General features: G+C 43.5%; 3 protein-coding genes across 14 annotated transcripts in view; 1 reads left to right on the forward strand and 2 right to left on the reverse strand.

Annotated features, from left to right (window-relative positions):
* The window catches only part of LOC107265189 (transcriptional activator cubitus interruptus), a 60,538-nt gene extending 53,723 nt beyond the window's left edge, over positions 1-6,815 (forward strand). For all 4 annotated transcript variants that reach the window (XM_025082485.1, XM_015734360.2, XM_025082486.1 and 1 more), the window contains exons 5-12: positions 542-795; positions 1,968-2,216; positions 2,315-2,479; positions 2,567-2,731; positions 2,815-3,237; positions 3,311-3,829; positions 3,910-4,164; positions 4,254-6,815. In XM_025082485.1, the coding sequence (XP_024938253.1) occupies positions 542-795; positions 1,968-2,216; positions 2,315-2,479; positions 2,567-2,731; positions 2,815-3,237; positions 3,311-3,829; positions 3,910-4,164; positions 4,254-5,705 (3,482 nt within the window). In that variant the 3' untranslated portion in view covers positions 5,706-6,815. The remainder of the gene's footprint in view (positions 1-541; positions 796-1,967; positions 2,217-2,314; positions 2,480-2,566; positions 2,732-2,814; positions 3,238-3,310; positions 3,830-3,909; positions 4,165-4,253) is intronic.
* Positions 6,816-7,184: 369 nt separating this feature from the next.
* On the reverse strand, positions 7,185-15,891 carry LOC107265188 (227 kDa spindle- and centromere-associated protein). Of its 4 annotated transcripts, XM_015734358.2 has the most exons (15): positions 15,749-15,891; positions 14,354-14,677; positions 14,160-14,258; positions 12,355-13,524; positions 11,492-12,283; positions 10,986-11,417; positions 10,734-10,907; positions 10,471-10,656; positions 10,140-10,391; positions 9,766-10,052; positions 9,585-9,687; positions 9,330-9,521; positions 8,727-9,252; positions 8,038-8,552; positions 7,185-7,973 (listed from the first exon to the last, which is right to left on the reverse strand). In XM_015734358.2, the coding sequence occupies exons 2-15, from the start codon at positions 14,540-14,542 to the stop codon at positions 7,860-7,862; spliced, it is 5,031 nt and encodes a 1,676-aa protein (XP_015589844.1). In that variant the 5' UTR covers positions 14,543-14,677; positions 15,749-15,891; the 3' UTR covers positions 7,185-7,859. The 4 variants fall into 4 exon arrangements, with proteins under 4 accessions (XP_015589844.1, XP_015589843.1, XP_015589842.1 ...); XM_015734357.2 differs by having other exon boundaries at positions 8,038-9,252; positions 12,355-13,506; XM_015734356.2 differs by having other exon boundaries at positions 8,038-9,252.
* Positions 15,892-17,059: 1,168 nt separating this feature from the next.
* The window catches only part of LOC107265190 (calcium-binding and coiled-coil domain-containing protein 1), a 33,909-nt gene continuing 31,219 nt past the window's right edge, over positions 17,060-19,749 (reverse strand). For 2 of the 6 annotated variants that reach the window (XM_025082501.1, XM_025082500.1), the window contains exons 2-8: positions 18,947-19,099; positions 18,754-18,891; positions 18,435-18,683; positions 18,145-18,357; positions 17,786-18,060; positions 17,261-17,728; positions 17,060-17,192 (exon numbers count right to left, since the gene is read on the reverse strand). In XM_025082501.1, the coding sequence (XP_024938269.1) occupies positions 17,186-17,192; positions 17,261-17,728; positions 17,786-18,060; positions 18,145-18,357; positions 18,435-18,683; positions 18,754-18,891; positions 18,947-19,099 (1,503 nt within the window). In that variant the 3' untranslated portion in view covers positions 17,060-17,185. Of the gene's footprint in view, positions 17,193-17,260; positions 17,729-17,785; positions 18,061-18,144; positions 18,358-18,434; positions 18,684-18,753; positions 18,892-18,946; positions 19,100-19,164; positions 19,536-19,749 lie in introns of those variants that run through there. The other 4 variants (XM_015734366.2, XM_025082499.1, XM_015734364.2 and 1 more) reach the window with 4 other exon arrangements.

The raw sequence follows: 19,749 nt of genomic DNA on the forward strand, positions 1-19,749 counted from the left end.
GGGGGGGGGGGGCGGCAGGTGGAAAACGGCAGCGCTAATAGGACAGCGGGTATAGAGGCTACATTCAATTTCATAAGAGTAACCTGTCGCACTGATCAATTGAAATGCAAGCTCGGCCTACGTGCCGGAAACTCGTTAGGCCATGCGAGGACTAGCAAACGCTAGACTGCCGAGTCTCGTTTTGATTTGATTGTCTCTGCTACGTTTAACAAGCCTAGAGCCGCACGCACGGATTTTTTTTAACGCTCGAGCAGTCTTTGTATTAAGTATTCTGGAATTTCTGATGACCTCTAATTTGCATCGCAAATTGATTTAATTGAGGACACGGCCCAGAACCGGCTTATCGGTGACGTCATAGGGTCTTGGGTGTCGAGGAAATCGGCTGTTGCACTTTTAATCGTTATTTAGCGCGGATCTTCATGACGCGTCGATCAATCGTGAGTCTTGGTCGGCAGTGAAGACGCTGCCGAAAAATCTTAAGAGAAACCACGTGGCGAGAAGGGAGCTTTGATTAAGAGTATGTGTTTCTTGTTCGTTGCAGCCATGAGTCCTGCGCTGGGAATGCATCCAGGTATGCCGCATCTCCAACAACTGCAAGCTCATCTCTTGCGCAACGTGGCCGCCGCTGCTCTCTTACCTCACACCCATCCCCTTCAGCCCCCACCTCAACCCCATCCTCATTCCCATCCTCATTCGCACGGTCTCGGAGCACATTCGCAACTCTTTCCGGTCCCACCTCATTCGGCAGCATCCGTCAGCCTGGGACCTCACGGTGGGCTACCACCAAAGAGCGAGGTAAGTGCCACCTTCGATTGACCCCGTCCTGAAGTGGTCCTGGTTATTGAGAACTTGGGTAACGGTTCAACGTAAAGTCCTCGAGTTCTCTATTACCTGCTCGCGGTTCCTGAGGTAGCGCTCCTCCAAGGTCACTAAATCCCAACAACGGATACTCGATCGTTATTGGTCGACGTGAAACAATATTTACCTGGAGGCCCGTCATCGATTCAGTTGAAATAAATAAGCGTTGCGACTCATTCGCCTCTCGCCTCTCGCACACAGAAGGCAAGTGAAGCAAAACTCGGCTGGCGATTCTCCATCGTTGTTCAACCTGCGCCAACCGAAGGATTGGGTTACCGCAAGGTCCTCGGGTTACAACCAATCTCGCGCACATTATTTCGCCTCGTTCTTTTACGAGGCTGCCTGCCCTCTTCATCCTCTTTCGCTTCTCACTGATTGTGAGCGAGCGAGCTCACCGCTCGGTCCTCTTTCATCCTCGGCTGGACCAACCGCTAACCGCTTCCACTACTCTCCACCTCGGCCGAACTGCAACTGCCGTTGCTCTCTTGCCCTCTGATTTATTTACATCCCCGACAGCATTTTCATTTTCTTCCTTGGTCCAGCAGCGCAGACTCCTTCCCCCACCACCAGCACACCGCCTGTCACGTCTGCATGCTGTTAACTCTCGGCCGACTCCGATTGCACCGCATTGCATTTCTGCTACCACCTTTAACTCTTCTGATGTTGACCATCCATTACCTGGGCCTTGTGCTCTCTTACTCTTCGGGGCCCCACTGCTGCGACCCATCCCTCGTGGGTTACGCGTACCTTGTACAGGTAGTTTGCAATCACGTCGATAGATCCTGCAAGATCGAGTGCGCCAATGGAAGGGTGACTGGCTCCTTCGCAACTGGTACCCACGTGTCGATTCGATACGGGTGTGCAGGTGCATGTGCATTTGCGGGTATTCGTAGTTATGTCTATATCAGGGAATGCCTGAGTTGCGCGAGACGCGCTGAATGCTTTACGAGCGACAATCGCAACGGGCGAATTAATCGATTCTACCTTCTTGAGCGAGCGGCGATAAACGAGGAATCGATCGAACGCTCATTTATTGATTTACATGGGTATATTCCCTCGTGAAACTTCTTCACCTCGGTATACGACTTTATGAGTTCATTCCACTTCAGCAGGGGCCGGAATCCTGTAGAAAAGCTTCGGAAGCTTCCAACAGGTCCATTGCTGCTGAAGCCGATACTTCCTCGAGGAGGCCGTCGGCGAAGGTCAAGAGGGAACCTGCGACGACGACGACGACGACGACGGCTCCGCCGACCCATCCGCAGGGTCTTAGTCCTAGTGAAGATCTTAGAGATGAACCTGGCGACTTCATTGAAACGAATTGTCACTGGAGAGACTGCGGCCTCGAATTTCCAACTCAGGTTAATAATACGAATTTTCATGGGATTTCGATTTAAATTAAAGAAAAATTCGAAATCTCATATTCTATAATCTGGACATTTTCCTTTTGTCTACTTAGGATGATCTTGTGAAGCACATAAACAATGATCACATCCATGCGAACAAGAAGAGCTTTGTGTGCGGGTGGGAGGACTGTTCGAGGGAGGAAAAACCATTTAAAGCTCAATATATGCTGGTTGTTCACATGAGACGACACACGGGTGAAAAACCACATAAATGCACGGTAAGCTCAATTTTCGCATAATCCTTTCTAAGGCGACGCTTCCGTTACCGGCGCTCATCTGGTTTAATCTTCGCTTCCTATTGGCAGTTCGAAGGCTGCTTCAAGGCCTACTCCAGACTGGAGAACCTGAAGACTCACCTGAGGTCGCACACAGGCGAGAAGCCTTATACCTGCGAGTATCCAGGATGCAGCAAGGCTTTCAGTAACGCTAGCGACAGAGCCAAACATCAGAACAGGACTCACTCCAACGAGGTATTTTTCAAAATCATTCCCACTATCTGAAAGCTTGCCTTCTTCGGTCCCGGGAATCGTAGTAATTTTGGGGGATTTTTCAGAAACCGTATGTCTGCAAGGCGCCCGGATGCACCAAGAGGTACACTGATCCGTCGTCACTGAGAAAACACGTAAAGACTGTTCACGGGGCGGAATTCTACGCTAACAAGAAGCACAAAGGTGGCGGCGGCGATGGCGGAGGAAGCGACGAAGCCGGTGCAGGTGGACACAGCCCAAGTAGGAGCGAAGATCTTCATCCGAAGACACCGAGCCTGTCGAGTCCAAGTGTCAAATCAGAGAGCGAGGCCAACAGTCCGCCAAGTATGATGCAGCAACAGGGTAGTCCCCTTGTTGGGGGATGCACTGATGACGTCAGCGGAGTCGGCGGAGTCGGAGGCGACGGCGTTGCACTCGCTGAGGAACCTTGGAACGAGGAACCGGATGACCTCGACATTGCTGATCTGCCTGTTGCACTTCGCGCTATGGTCGGTCTTGTAATATATAATTGCGTTTTTATTTGTATTGTGGAAAAAATGTTTCTACGACCTTGTTTTTCAGGTTGGGGGTATGGAATCTCAACAGGCACCACCACCATCGAGAAATCGTTTGAAGGGAAGACTGAACGCCAAGGTCATACCGCCACTTCCGGTTGGCGTCACAGGATTGAGAGCTGGTCGCGGCATCGGTCCTCAGGGCAACATCGGTGATCTCAACAGGAGAATTACGGATTTGAAGATGGAGGGCGGTACCAGGCAGACCAGCTTGTCTGATCTCCAGTTGAGGCTGCAGCCCTTGAGCGAACCTCGAAGAGACAGCAACAGTACTGTCAGTACCTATTACGGTAGCATGAGGTCGGCGGACTTTGGAAGTAGAAGAAGCAGTCAGGCCAGTGGAGTCAGCGCTATCAGAATGGGTCCTGCTGGACCTGGAAGCTTCTACGATCCTATTAGTCCTGGGACTTCTAGAAGAAGTAGCCAACTGAGTACGACTTCGGGCAGAGTTAATCCTCCTGGTCATCTTCAGGGACCTTATTCCACGAGCAACCTCGTAGTTCAAACCCAAAATATGTCGCTTCAGGTGAGTTTTTTTTTATTTCGTCATAACAAATGGACTCGAGGATCTATGTGTATTCAATAATGCATTTACAATGATTTCAGGGCGTTCAGGGCATGCCTAGTGACTGGACTCCTAGTGGACATTGTCTGCAGCCCTCTGGTGATCGCAGAATGTCGGAACCTGCCCGAGGTCATCAAGGACAAAGGACCTCGCCTCCTATGCCACCAAGGCCAAGATCGGCCCAGCTTCCAGAGCTTCATCCAAACCAAGAAGTCATCCTGGACGAAGTCGGTGAAGGGGAAATGGTCGAGAATAAATTAGTAATTCCGGATGAGATGATGCAGTACCTGAGTCAGGTTAGTACATTATTTCATCTTCCTACTCGTCTTTATAATTTCCGAGAATCGATAGACAAATTAAGCTATTTGCCCCCATCCGATTACAGGTGCAGGCAGGAGGGAATCAAGTCAGCTACCGGGGTAGTCCTCTTCCAATCTGTCAATCGCCAATCTGCACGAATCCTCTTCATTACCAACGACAACAGCCGCCATGCAACTACAACCAGTCGCACCAGCAGAGCTGCTATCCACAACAAAACTCACAGCAGAATTGTTCAAATTACCAGAACATGTCTCCATCCTACTCGCAGTGTCCCAGCTCTCGCATGAGCCAAGCATCAGGTTACTGTCCACCTCAGACCTACGGGCCTCAATCCTGTGCCTCGCAAATGACCAGTCCAGCTGGTCAGGTAATGTCTCCAGGTCAAGTGATGTCCCCTGGCCAAGTAATGTCACCCGGCTCTCACTACGCGCCTAGCCACGTGAGCGATCAGCCAATGACGTCACCAGCAGCAGGAGCACTGGCACCGCAACATGGACCTCACAACATCCAGCCAAATTCTGCCCAGATGACGAGGAACTGTACCCAGAATCATCCACCACATGCGTATTACCCGGGATACGGATGTCAGGGTCAGGCCAACGTCAACTGTGGCCAATCCAATCATTCTAATCAATCCTGCATGCCAAATCATCCTTTGGGACAACAATGCGTTCAGATGCGTGCTGGGCCAAACTGTCCGCAATTGTCACCACATTGTGCTCAGCCACCAGCGACCAATCAAGCGTCGATCAATCATGCAAACAACCAATGCGGCCAATCAGGTAATTCCTGTAATCAACCGGTGCACCCGCATCATGGAAACAACGGGAATGCTTCCAATCATCGAACGATGCCTATACAAAATGGGCCAAGTATCCCAGGCATGACGAGTCATGGTCCAGCCCAGAATCAGTGTCCCCAGATGTCGCCACACTGCTCCCAGCAGCCAACACTGCAAAATCCCAAGCCAGGAACAAATTTGACCAATCTTCAGAACCCAGCCGGAGGGCAGTGTTCGCAAATGGCTCAAAACTGTACTCATCCCGGGAGTCAACAAGTGGCCGGTCAAGGTGTTCCCAAAGGAATGACCCAACTGTGCCCGCAAACCAATTGCAGGATACAATCCTGCAGCCACAACTGTCAACCTCAAGCCAATTCCAACCAGTACAGCTGCAACTGTCCATGGGGCTACAACTCGGAGCAGTGTTACCATACTCACGGGAGCAACATGCCCGAAATTCAATGCAGAGACATCAGCCAGTCGCAGCAGGGGTCGCCGGTGAAGCTTCCTCAGGGAATGAGACAGGACTCCTACAGGAGGACCCTGGAGTACGTGCAGCAGTGCAGGAACTGGTCTGGAAATACGCAGCTGCACGAAACTAACGTTTCCAGCTCGACTCATCCGATGTCACTGCCCCAGCCATTACCCTCAAGTGCCAATATGGTGGTCAACGACATGACAACCTCCTTGAGTTCGTTGCACGAGGAAAATCGATACTTACAGATGATTCAATGAAGACTGGAAAAGGCAGAGACTGTAACGATCTTACGACGACCTTCCGATAAGTGCCTGATAACAGAATCGGAGCCACCCAGCATTTAACTTCGTGAATACCTTAGTATTTTTTGTAACCGAATGAATTAAGGCATCATTACTTTTGAACCTATGGAAATAATAAAAAAGTGATTCGGTCTCGTGGGTTGGCAATAATGTGCCTACTCTACTTTTATACGTAGAGAGCAAACGCGTCGTGCCTTGACAACTTAATTTATTGTAACCTAGAATTAACACGAAGTGCCTTTATAAGTAAATCGCGCACGTCGCCAAGTCGTTCGCGATAACAAGAAAAGCTCAACTTTTGATAGCCTATCGAGAAACTTCATCATTCGCATCATCCATTCATTTTTGCCTTTCCTTCATTCATCCTTTTTTTTTTATCAATGATAAGCGATTCGATAAGCCCCAACATTACCCGGTAATTCATTGATAAGAGAATCGAACCTTCAATTATTTATCATTCACTCATCGTGATTCGCGACAATCTTCTGCGTTTTCATTCTTCCATCGATCTAATTAATGTATGATGTAAAGCATAGGGAAAACCCTCCTAGCAGCCATATACAATTTTTGTAATTGATCATATGCATTTTATTCATTTTTCTTATTTCTCGAGTCTCATTCTCACCAATGAGCGTACGACGTACGCTGTGATAAGATAAGAAGAGCCTCGGGTATTGACGATGTGTTATATTTTTATTTTTCATTTGTTTTGTTTTTTTGTGTTTTTCTTTTGTCAGCCCTTTGTTTTTACTTGTTTTTTTTTTATTCCTTACGATACCCACGAATGACGGCGATGACAATGACAATAATTATGAACGTGATGCTCACGTTGACAATAGTAATACTAATGACTCTAAATGATAGATATGTGACTCACATAGGCATATAAGTAATACACAAAAACACAGAGATGGCCAATACTAGTTTGTAACGTATGTAGATAGAAAATCGAACGTGTATGTAGAGTAAGTATTTTCCATGAAAATTATTTTGTAAAAAAAAAAATTAAGGACTCAACGTACGTCCGTATGTTGCTGACGCTCTTTACTTTTTTTTTTTTTTTTTAGAAACCCATCAATCTATTTTGAGAAAAAGGGGAAATAGAGAGTAAGAGTTACGTGAAATGGAAAATACTTATGTACTTAGGATATTTAGAGTAATTAGCTGTTTTTGTTATACAAATTATTTTGTACGAATTTTATTATCGACCTGAAATGCTAAAAAAAATGGAAACCTTGTGAATACTATACATATCTTATATAATCTATGCGACGGAGAAATAAAGTGAAGGAATCAGAGTGAGAGTAAGAAGGAGTTAAGACAAATTTTATGAAGGATCTTAAAGAATTGAAAAATTTACTGCCTGAAATTGTTAATTATTTGAAAAATAAATTTCGAAAATCATTATTATCCCTAAAAACAGCTGCACGTCAATAACTCACTGACAAAAGTTTATTTCAATCAAATACACAGCCAAAGGTAAAAAACAGGACGAGATAAACATTAATTAAAGTGACGTTCGCCATGAACAATAAGGGACGCCACTTACAATCAATCGGATTATGAAAACATCAGGAACAACATTTAAATTACAAGTAACAATAGATCAGTAATCGATTGAGAATTCCTATAGAGGCTTTTACGGTTTCATCGGTACAGCAATATACCTCGTCACTTCCTATTTCTTTTTCGATTATAAAATCGAAATATGTAACAAATTAGAAAAATACTAAAAAGTCGTTTCATTTTAACAAATAAATTAAACTTTCGTTCGTCTCGAATTCGCGCGCGATTCGTCGGTCATTTCAATTCTATTTATACATAATACATTTCGCTTTTTTAAGGTTTGATGTTAACCTCCATTTGTGCTATCATACAAAAGTTATTATTATAACGTCGATAAGACAATTTTGTCGAACCCGTTAGTTTGTTTGAAAAAACGGGCCTGAGACTCCCAAAATGTTTCTGCCCACAGACAGAATTGGTCTGAAGCTTTTGAGCTCTTAAGCTTTTTCACTCAGCTCGGCAAGATAAGCTCAAATGAGAATAGAGGCCCTTCTCTCATCCCTCATAGGTATATCTCAATAATTGCCTGATCGATCGAAATTTTCAGGGCGCATTGTCAGGTGGGGATTCGCTGTCATTGACGTAATCGGTCGTTGATAATCTTCGAGCAGGAAGTACAGACGGCATCGGGGGTGGAGACGGTGGAAACGGTGGGTCCTAAATGGAAATTAATCAGTAGGACATTTTTTGAATTACTAAAAATGTATTAGGTTATATTTACCTTAGGAGCTTCCAAATCTGTCTGAATTCGAAGACTCGGTAACGAATTTGGCAACGGTGGCGGCGCCGGTGGTTCACCATAGACTTCATGAAGTTCCTCGAGTCTGGTACTCAGAGCGGAACTTCTTTGGCTGGTAGCATTCATTTTTTTCATCAGCCAATCAGCTTGCTCTTCAAGCCGCTTCAATCTGGCTGCACGAGAAGCTAAAACTTCCTCAGGAGTGCGATTGGGTCTCGTAGCGGAAGAGGAGGCAACTGTTTCCGGTGGTGAGGTAGATGGGTTTTCCACTTTTTCTACTTTAACGTTCTCGACTACTGTTACCTTAGCAGAATTGTCAGAAGGGTCTTTAGTCGTCGTTTCTTCGTATTTTGGTGTTAACACTGGAAATTCTTTGACAGTTTCCAAACTCGAGGTTGATTCGATAGATATATTGTCACCTTCTGTCACTTCCGGTTTGAATGCACGCTCCTCTTCCAACGACACAATCCCTTGGTCGGTCGCGTTCGAACCGAAAACTGTAGCAAAAAGGTTATTAGATGGACCCATCACCAGAGGTTCACTGAACTGAACACTTTTCACGGGTTGAGATAACTTGGGGCTTGGAAAGGGTCCAATCGAGAAGACAGACAGCGTGGGTGTGGTATTGGAAGGCCTTGGATCATCTTCGAGGTTCACAGAATCTTTCTCACCCTCGAGATTGGCTGTGGTCACCGGGTCGAACCTCTCGATCACCGAAGACGATCTGGCCACCTCGATGAAGTTGCTGGTCGAAGGAGCCGCCAACTGTCCAATGATCTCTAGGCTGCTCTCTACTGGTTCGGTTATGGCATTGAAAACTTCAAGGTCCAGAGCCGATGTGCTTTCTGAAGGCGGCTGCGAGGATGACCTTTCTAGGTAAGACTCTTTTTGTTTAGATGACTTTTTTGATCCTAGCGTACTCAAGTCGAACTCTCCCATCCAGGATGTCCAGGGCTCGCTGTGAGGACTCCATTCGCGGGCACTTCTTTTCGAATTCCTTCTTTTCGGACTTACGCTCTTTGACTTATTCGCGGAACCTGACTCGCGGAAACTACAAGAACCTGATGGCATCGCGATGCTCTCTCTGGACGTGGATGAGGTACTGCCGCCGGAGGTGCTGTCTATTTTTATCAGATTCTGGATGACGTTCGTCAGGGCACGATCCAGAGGATTCAGGGGTTCGCTGTCAGGGGTGCACTGGAATATTTTCAATCGGGTCGAGTTCAAGCTACTGAATTATTCCAGAATTTGTAGATATTTAACATTACTCTTACGTCTGGTTCAGGGGTCGCGGGTCTAGGATCACTCGCATCGACTTCTATGATCTCAGAATCAACTTCAGCTTCTGTTTCTGGTGTCGGAGTTCGCTGTTCTAAAGTTATGGACGATCCAGTTTTGGATTCGGATAATTCAGTGTCCGTTGGTTGTTCGGATTCCGTGTCAGGGGTAGGCACCCTTGGACTTTCCTGAAGCAACCACGGATTGGGATGAAGCAGACTTTTATAAATCATTTTTTACAATTTACGAACCTTCCTGGCTCTTCGTCGAGGACTGATTCTGACTCTTTCCTCGACAGCCTCGTCCTCCTCATCCGAGTCATCACCGCGCTCGTCGCTGAATCCACTTTCTCCACTGTAAATAAAAAATACTTAAAATAGATGTCTAATAAAAGAAGTGAAATGTGGAATTTCATTGAAATTCTAAAATAACCTGTTATTAAAAGAATCCTGTGCAGCCAGTGCCTTTCTGGCTGCAAATTCTCTTCTCAGGCTTCTCCATTCTATTTCAGTATTTGTATTCTTCTGCCTGGCAGATTCCCACTTTTCTCTACAATACTCCAATTCCTGCTTCAATTCCTGAAGCATCTTTCGCTTCTGCTGAAGCTCGTACCTCAGAATTTTCTCATGAGTATGAAGCTGCTGATGCTGCGCCTGCATTCGACCCACTATATTCCACGTTTTACTCAATTCATCCGAAACCATTGACAGTCTTTTCTCCTGTGAATAATTAACAACAAAAAATAAACAATAAACAAACAATCACGAATCTCACAAAATTATTATCAATAAAATTCCTTCGTCCACCTGTTCTCCTAATTTGCTTTCCAGATGAGTATTCAGCTGTTTCATCCTATTCATCTCCTTCTCCAAATGTTTCTTCTCCAGGATCAGCTCCTTCAAACGTATATAAGTCTTACTAACTGAAATAACCAGCCTGGGTCCCGTGGGAGTATCCACAGATTTGTAACAGCTATCGGGGGCAGACGAAGACGAGGCTGAAACTGCAGGTGCGCCTACGGCATGGCAACTCAACAATTCCAGCAAGACACGCCACACCTATAAAGTGTTATCGGATTAGTCGAAATTTTGAATTTGTGAGAGATCGATGCTGATATCTTTTTTTTTGGACCCTGACTTTTGGTAAATTATGGGCGATATTCTCTTCCTGGGGATCCTCTTCTTTTTTCTCTATTTCAGATCCGGATGACTGAGCTCTGTTTCGACCTTCGACCTGTTCCACTATGTCTAGAAGAAGTTTTGGCAGTGCTGCTGCTTCAGTACCTTCCTCTCGTGCCATATCGCTTATTAAATCGTGATTCTCCTAGTGTTTTGATATCGATTGATTAGAATTTCATTGTGAGTACGCTAAATGTTGGGAACTAAAATGAATCCATTTACCTGCAGTAATCGAGTCAACCTGTCTAAATCCATATCGGCGGAGGACGCACTGAGCAGCATTTGTGTAAAAAGACTATTGATAACGGACATTTGATTCTGAAGGTCTCTGCAGTCCGCTTTGGTCAGACCAAGCTGGGATTCCAAATTTGAGATTTCTGTATCTTGGATATCAATCTGAAATATATATAAAATTCATAAGTAATGATGATTCCATTTTATGGATACCACTTTGTTTATTACTATTTTATATACCTTGTCTTCAGCCTTTTTCAAATCTTCTTCCAATCCTTCGCTCTTCTTTCGAGCAATTTCAAATTTCTCTTTAACGTCAACCAATTCTTTAGTGGCCGAATCTTTCAAAACGTTCAAAACTTTTAAACGCTCTTCGTACAAACTTTTCAAATTTCGAATATTATCCAATTGCTGGTCGTACTCGTACCTGACGTCATCCGAAATTTCTAAAAAGCTCCTATCCCCGAGTCTAGCCAAAATTTGAGCCAGAAGATCCTTCAACTTGTTTATCTGCCTCTCCCTTTGCTTAAGAATTTCACGACTTTTACTATTAACTTCCTTTAACCTTGAAATCTGATTTTCGTGACCTTCGTGATTGCATTCCAGCTGATACTGAAGGTCATCAATTTTTTCCGTTTGTAAGCGAATGTTGTTCTTCAGCTCATCAGAAATCTAAAAAAAGAGTCCTATCAGTTTCAAAACTTACGTCACTCATGTGCAGCCGTACAGAGTCTTCGTACTCTTACCTTCAAAGTATCCGCCAGTCTTTGAGCTTCCATTCTCCTCAAAGTCTCCTCGTGCGCTTCTTTCTCCATTCTCACTTCTTCCTTCAACCTTCGAACTTCCTCCGTACCCGAGTCATCGAGCCTCTCAGAGTCTTCGCTCCTTGACGCTGGTCCACCTTGAGCAGACTTCAGCAACTCCAAGACCTTCGAAGTCTCAGAATGTGCTTCCTTCTCAGCATCCAACTCGCGTCTGAGTCGCTCCATCTCGGATGAAACAGCCGCTATTGCTCGCTGTCTGGCTTCTCTCTTGAGGGTCAATTCCTTCTTGAACTCCTCCATGTTGCTGGCGCGATTGCTCGTCGCCTCTTCAGGTACCTCAGGTACTTCCTCGCTCGTCTCAATCGCTTCTACTACTGGCTCAAGGACCTGAACGTTCCCGTCAGGACTCAAGTCCTTTTTCTCAGCCTTAACTGCTTCCTTCAGTCTTTGGATTTCCTCGAGGGCATCCTCGAGGGCCTTTATTTGCTTCTTCTTATCGGAAACTTCCTCGGACAGCTGAGCTCGCAGCCTCGAGCACTTCTGGCTCTCGATGCCTTTGATCTGCTCCTTCTCCAAGAGAGACTTTTGCAGATCCTGCTCTAAGCTCGAGATCCTTGCTTTGGCAGTGTCCTTCTCTAGATGGAATGCATCAAGCTCCTTGAGTAAGCGCACTGTCTCCTCTTTTGCAAACTCGAAACCCTCCTGTAGCTTCTTGAATTCTTCCGTGCGCTCATTCAAGTTCAATTCGACCTTTTCGTATTGCGTTTTCGAAATCTAAACAAAATTATTCGTTAAAAAATTGTTTCTCAAAAACAACAATCCCAATGAATTATTCGATACGTTACCTCATAATCTTCTTTAAGCTTTTCTATAGTCTCCTTCTGCAGCTCCAAGTCGTGCCTGAGTTTCTCATTGATTTCCTGAGTTTCGAACCGATCAGTCTTCAGCTTCTCAATCTCATTCGTTAATCTAACTATTTCGTCGTTCTGCGACTTCTCAAAGATCTTCTCACGGGATTTCCTCGACTCTTCGGCGTCCTCCTCCTGTCTCAACTTCGTATCCAGTCCGACCATCCGGTCCACAGCCAGGTCATACTTCCGCTCCAGATCCTCCTTCATTGTCTGAGATTCGCTTCTTCCCTTCACGTTATCTAGTTCTTCTTCTAAAATATGAATTCTATGTACGGCCTTTTGATACTCGTGATTCAAATCATCACCAAAGTTATCGCTCGTATGTTTTGACCTTTCCGTTTGTAGCTGCTTCTCCAAATCATCAATCTTGGCCATTGCTTTTTCATAATCTGAGCTTGCAGCTTGTCTTTTTACCAAAAATTGAACCTCGACTGGTCCCGATGCCTCGACGCCATTATCTCTACTCGAAGAATTTTTCGAACTTTCTAAATTTCTTAAAAGATTTTCCAAATACTCAATTTTTTTTCGCATTCTTCTCTTCTCCTCGTCCTCCACTACTTCGTTCTTAGACACCAGCAAACCTTCCGCCACTTCGAGTCTGCGTCTCAATTCGATTTTCTCCTCGTCATCCTTATCCGATTCCTGAGCGCATTCCTTTATCTTTAAAATTTCCTCGTTTCTGGCGATCAGCAAGTTTTCCAATTTTTCCACCCGATCGCGCAAATTCCTTTCTTCCTCCCTCTGCAAGATTTCCTGATCTTTAAAGAAGCTTGATCTCTCGGCTATCAGAGCTTCCAATCTACCTATGTGAACTCTCATGTCGCGTCTATCCTTATCCTCATCCTCGTCGAGTCTCATCTTCGAATCTTCCTCCACTAGATCGAAGCTTGCACCTTCCTTCCTGGACTCCCTCAACCTTCTGAGCTCAACGTAAAGAGCTTCCAGGTGGGCCAAGGCCATGTTGTGAGCCGTGGACAGTTGCTGATTGGCCAGTGCCAGGTGTGAAATAGTTCTTGTAAGTTCCGTCACATCCTGATTAGTGGTCGTCGAAGGACCAGGTCCTCCGGCAGCCTGCCAACCTGTCATCTGAGCCGCGTAAGTTAACTTGAAGAAAAATAATGAAAAAAAAAAAAATAATTTTTTCTTTCCCCTATAAACCTTTGTTTAAAATTATTTTCCAATAAGTCACCAACCAGCAAGAACGCTTCTTCGCAATAATTAAAACGTTACTGCGAATCGCCAATGTTTTATATTCAGGCGTCGAACGCGCACTTGTAACCTCAATGAGAATTAACAAAGAATAATTAACGGAACGTTAAACTCTTACGAAGATCTCTCTGTTCTCTTTGTTCTTTTTGTTCTCTTTGTTCTCTTTGTTCCGCACTCCGCGATCTTCAACTGCGTACTGACGGCAAACGACGTAAGGCGAAGCTTTCTGAAGCGCCGCCAAACAACAGTTGGCAACACGTGATCATGATCGAAGCATTTTCTTTCGAGCGTAGATGATTCTTTGCGAACATGTGACTCAGCGGATTCTCCGTAAAGTCCCAAAAGCAATTTTGGATAATTGCCAAAATGTCATCGCACCAAAATTCACTGTACGTCTTTGAATTTTACGAAGAGACACGATGTACGTTCTCATCGCACTCAACGTACATAACTTTTCAACGTAATTTTCGAGGAAATTATATTCTGTTTTCAAAAATCAAAGAAAAAAATATAAATTTCAATGCACTAACCAAGGTTTCTTGTTGGGGCTGAAGGTTGGGTAAACTTGGCGCGGATGGTCTGTGGTGCCACCACTCTTCCCTCCTGAGAGTTGCGTAAGGACTGGGACCCTGATGGACATCGGAAGATTGACACGAGGTCAAACGGTGCCCGTAGATCTTTGTTGCAAGATCAATTGAAATTATAAAATTAATTATAAAGATACCTGCGACTGTGGTCCACCAAGATCAACGGTGCTGCTTCTGCTGGTTGATCTGTCCTGCGACTCGTCTACCGATGCTCCTGATATTCTTGTCGTTTGCTGACCGTTAGTAATAAATGGCGGCGGCAGTGGCGGCGGCTCTATACTTCTGACGTCAGTCGGTACCGTGGGCACACTGCCTCCTGCGCCCATTCTAACGTCCTCGCGATGTCTTTGCCAGCCGATTTCCCCTTATCGCGGTCCGCAACGATTCCAGAGCCAAAGGGGTGCAGTTTGCGAGTGTTGGCCCTGGCGCAGGAGTTCGAAGTCGCTAAATATTCGTGAAATCTGCGAAAAGATATCGAAGGGTCAACGTATCATTCCTTTATCGCTCAAAAGTAAACGCATTGCTCGAGTGTGTTATCGTCAGCACACGAAGACAAGGTACAGTCCGGTCGAAATCGGCTCCACGATGCGAAAGCCTAATGGACGAAAAGGAAGAATGAAAAATCGAAAATGGTTTCGGATTCCCTTTGAATTTTAAGTGATGATCCAAACATTGAAAATAGACACGTTCGTAAGGGGCCAACGGCTTTTATTTTTAGGGATCGAAAGGCTCGGCTGCACGACACGTGCTCCATTTGCCTAGTTCATCGCGCTTTTAATTTCGTCCCACGTTGCAACTTCTTATTGTCCGTAAGACGTTTGGTAATTTTCTATTTACAGATCGCGACCAATGTTTAATGTCGTATTCGAAAATTTAATAAACACATTTTTTTATAATTCATTTTGAGTGTCGGTATAAGCTTACTTGAGGTATTTGGGAAATTTTCAAAATTTTTTCCACAAAAGATACAAACGTCGTATCGCACTGCATAGGCTTCTAGAATTTCTATAAATATCATTTGAATCGATTCAAAAACAACTGGTTAAAATTAACCCCGCAAATGAAAACAAAGATTTTCTACATCCCTGTTAAAATGATCGCGTGGTCCTCGCGTGCTTTACGCATCATTCGGGAAGTCTAATGTTTGCCCACAATGCACGAGAAGTCATTAACGTAAACATATCTCGGTACTACGGTACAAATGAAAATAATAATTTTTCAAAATTCTTTAGTTCTATCGAGCAAGTAATCAAAATTAAAATCTCATTTTCATTCTTTCGTTAAAAAATATTATGCATGATTTTTTCAAATGAAAATCCGTGGTGCCACCTTTGACCCTACCCCACCCCCACCCCTCCTTTTTTCACTTTCCTACAATAAAAACGGCCTATAGCAACACTTGAAACTATCACAATTATCACACAATCTTCGTACCGATCTCAACGTCTTCACTGACTCGACACCGATGATCGATTCTATTTAAAAGTGCGCCGATCTATTGATTTAATCATTAAAATCGAATTGAAACTCACGCTCTTGTCGAAGTGCTGAGATCCACTCGTGTTCTGCAGCTAGAAACTCTACGGAGACACTTGCTGGCTGGAGGCCAACTTTCTGTTATAAGCCACCACTAAAAATATCACTATGCTACCCAGAAGTCGAGGGGTTGAACCTCGTTAAAGGAGCAAAACACTTTTAATTCTTTAGTCTAGTCTTACGTGTCAACTCAAAGAATTTTTTCGTAATACTCTAAGGGTACGCTACTTTTTTTTTATAATTATTTTATAGGCTCCCGATAACTTTTCGAAATCTCATTGAAAACAAGAAACGAGGAGTTCGTTTCTATCCATCGCTATTTTAAGCTCGCTTCACAATTCCAACGTCGTCTCGTGACTCCCCTGCGAAATTAAGCCTAAGATTTGTTGCTAGAGGAAGTGAGAATTGGTTTCTCTTAAAAACTTCGTAAATTATCGTCACAACGAACATAATATTTTCAACTGGCATTAGTAGCTAAAAGTAATTTAGACTCTTTGACATCATGAAAAAATGTCTATTACCTGAGAGTTCATCGACCTCCACCTTTATATCTAACAGAACTATTGGAGTCGCCGATGATCAGGGATTTTAGCCAAAATCAATTGGCAAATATCCCATCGTCAAATTGCCCTGCTTGGGTCTGTAATTATATTTTCAGATCGATGAATTCTTGCGTCTCGTGTACCTGCCGAGTGTCAATTCCTCTTTGACCTCTTGTCTCGAAAACGGCGCTCGGAACACAAAGGTAAAATAGCAGAGAGTAAAGTCGAAGAATCGGGCGCAATGAACGCACCTAAAGTAACGTAACGCGCACGCGGACGTAGAGCCTAAGCATAGCGCCGCTTGAAATGTATTTTTAGTCCGTTTCTTCAAGAGTTTCGAGGAAAGCACTGCGTTCCAATCGACTTTGAGTCTCAGTTTAGATTTCGAATTACATTGTCGAAGAATTCATTAAGTTTTTTTTTTATTGTAAATTACTGCCTTAGCTTTGGCTATCGTTAATTTTTCATATTATAATTAAAAATGATTCGCCTCTTAGATATCTTATATCAAATGGAATTTCCAAGAATACCTTTGCAGACGAGATGAGAAAGAAAATTTCTTTTCACGAATTATTATTACTCGCAATCTTGTGTATTCGTGGAATTGTTTTGTTGCGTAGGAGTTGCATGAAATTTTCAAAATTGGCTTACATTCAGACATACGCTCGATTTGTCTGCTTAATAACGTATTCCGTAGTTAGTGAGAAATTCCACGTGTCATAGTACACGTGTACTCTTTGACAAATATTTTGGAACGGCAGGATGTTATTGCGAAATTGTTTATTGGTCTTTGCGAAAAAGCAGAAACGTTGCGATGATAATGCAGCACCCTTAGATTAAGCTGATTCTTTTCGCTATCAGTAAATCGATTTATCGTGTTATCTTAAATTCTCAGTATCTGAAAATGAATGAAGTTTTTTAAAAAAAATATAAAATCCGTTATTTCATTATTCACAAACTGATTACCTTATAATAGCAAATTTCATATTACCATCCCGAAGCACGATAGCTGATGGTTTTACCAAAGTATCAACGCTGGGCAAAATTTCTAACGAGTCTTCGTTCTCTCTTTGATTTTCAGTCAGACTTTGAACAGCACGAATTAAAAATTGCTCTTCTCTCATTACGTCCCTTTGATCGTGCTCAATGCAAACAGCGGATGCTGGAAAAAAACTATATTTTTTTTTAAGTTCACAAATCTTCACCCCATCACTCGTACGTCTGATATCTTCCTGATGACAATTTTCGGGATTATCAGACAAATTTGACCTTGATTCCTTTGATTCCCTCTCTTTCGGATTCTCGTCATTTTTTTCAAAGGAAATTTTATCTTTGATTGGCTGAATATCGTCTCTTTCATTATTTTTGTCTTCTGATATTCCTTCAGGAAATTCAAGTCCCTTGTCCATCTCCGTATACTTGTCACAGGTCATTCTACAAATATCACGAGCATTAAATCAAGAAAAAAACGAAATCAAATGTGAAATATACTTTGCAGTCTGCGTCCTGATGTCGGCAGTGGTCTGGGATTTTTCATCAACACATTCCCCATGTTGAACAAACTTTTCAATTCCAGAATTTAAAATCTGCGAAGACTGTTCCTCGATATGCAAAGAATCAATAATTAAATCCTTGCGATTCTCATCTGTAATAGTATTCCCGTTACTTTGCTCCTGTCCTTCAAGGACTCCCGACTCATTTCTTAAGTTAATGTCCGCTTCCGGATTTTCACTGAGATTCCGAGTATTCACTCGCTTCAGTATAATCTGATGAAACATAAAATTCAGTGAAGCTGCATAGTATTACAAATGAATTTTTGTTATAATTTTTCAAAATCCAAAAAAACCAACCTCCTTTCCCTGAGCATCCATAATCTTCACGATTCCCTTGAGTGCCAAAGATTTCAACATTTCCGTGACGAAGGACTCGTATGCTCTCAATCGATTGGTAAGATTGGCACGTGCCATTCGCGCATGTTTTACAGAACCTTCAGCCAATTCCAAATCTCTTTCTAATCTGGCGACACGAGCAACCAGTGAGTTGTGAGACACCAAAGACCGAGCCTACAAATTAATAGAGACGATTCCAAAAAATCAAGCATAATTATAGGTCAATAATAATTGGCAAAGAGCAAACGTACCCGACCCAGGGCCAATTTCGAATGATCCATTGGTTTCTCACAATTTTGGCAAATCCTACGAGGACCAATACGACTGTCCATTCCCATCTTGATCCCATTGGTCCTTGATCGAAGACAAGACACGGCTCCAGCGCTGTGCGATGACAAAGTCCCGTTCAAATTCACTGACGATTCCTGCTGGTACGACTTGTTCATGGAATCATCGGACATTACCTGAGCAGGAGGATATCCGGCGAGTCTCATATGTTTCTAAATAAATTAGTGGAAATTAAAAATAACCAGGAGCGTCGTTATTTTGATAAGAGCCAAGTAGCCATACCTCCCATTTTTTATTAGAGTAATTATTTCCAAATTGATGACTATCCGGTGACAGTGTGAATCTGAAATAAGAACTTGTTCCCAGGATTTGAATTTGTTTGCTCACGTAAACGAACTGATAATCCACGTTCGGGGATGCCTGTAATATTTATTTATAATAATAATAATCCTTATATGTTTTCAAATATATTAACCTCTTGATGAAACGTGTGAAGAAATAAAATACTGCGATTTGGCAACGAAGCTTCTCTCGGTGCCACCAAAGCATATTCGAAGGTTAGATACTGCTGAAGGTTCGTCCAGCCTCTTGGAAAAATTCCAATCCAATCCTTAGTCGAAGTTTGAGCCTAAAAGAAGCCATTCGGGGTTTACGTATTGATTTATCCAAATTTTGTCGTTCTAACAAAATTACATTCTCATGCAGAACATAGTTCAGTACGATGTCCTCGTTGATAGTGTATTTCTTGAGGACGTTCATAAAGGTTAAATCGTTCTTGTGACGATGATAACATCCTGTCACTGACGTGCAACAATGCATCCTCGTCTCTCGCCAATTGTCAAGGAAATTTAAAATGTGATTTTACTTTATGCTTTTATAAACGTACCCGACGTACCCTCAATTGCGATTCGTGCAGACACGGCCATTCCGCCATTTCGAAAAACAGACGAGCAGTAAGTCACCCAAGTTCATTATTATTCTCAGATGCATTCAGACGGCACTAGGAATAGTGTGACGACGATTTTTATTCTTAATTGTACTTGTTTACTAGAGCGACACGGAAAGTCCAGGGAAAGTCCGAGCAGAAATTCCATCAAAGGTGCCCAATGCACTACCATGGCCTTATCTGGCATTAATGTATGTCCTTATCAAGAGAGCTAAGTATTAAAAAATCATTCTTTTTCAATTAATTTTTTTTCAATTTCAATTCTATAACACGCTAAACCAAGTGCCATTTGGGAACATTCTGGTAATGCCTTTTCACGACTCGTCCAATGC

Source organism: Cephus cinctus, unplaced genomic scaffold, assembly GCF_000341935.2.
Source record: "Cephus cinctus unplaced genomic scaffold, Ccin1 Ccin1_scaffold0215, whole genome shotgun sequence".
In the NCBI taxonomy this organism is placed as follows: domain Eukaryota; kingdom Metazoa; phylum Arthropoda; class Insecta; order Hymenoptera; family Cephidae; genus Cephus; species Cephus cinctus.

What these genes read in the sequence shown, in the direction of transcription:
- LOC107265188 (XM_015734356.2), bottom strand. Translation starts at nt 14,542, where the DNA reads ATGGGCGCAGGAGGCAGTGTGCCCACGGTACCGACTGACGTCAGAAGT. An exon ending in GACTGGCGGATACTTTGAAG is followed by an intron (nt 11,418 to 11,491) that starts GTAAGAGTACGA and finishes CTCTTTTTTTAG; the next exon opens with ATTTCTGATGAGCTGAAGAA. An exon ending in CAGGATTCTTTTAATAACAG is followed by an intron (nt 9,688 to 9,765) that starts GTTATTTTAGAA and finishes TTTTATTTACAG; the next exon opens with TGGAGAAAGTGGATTCAGCG.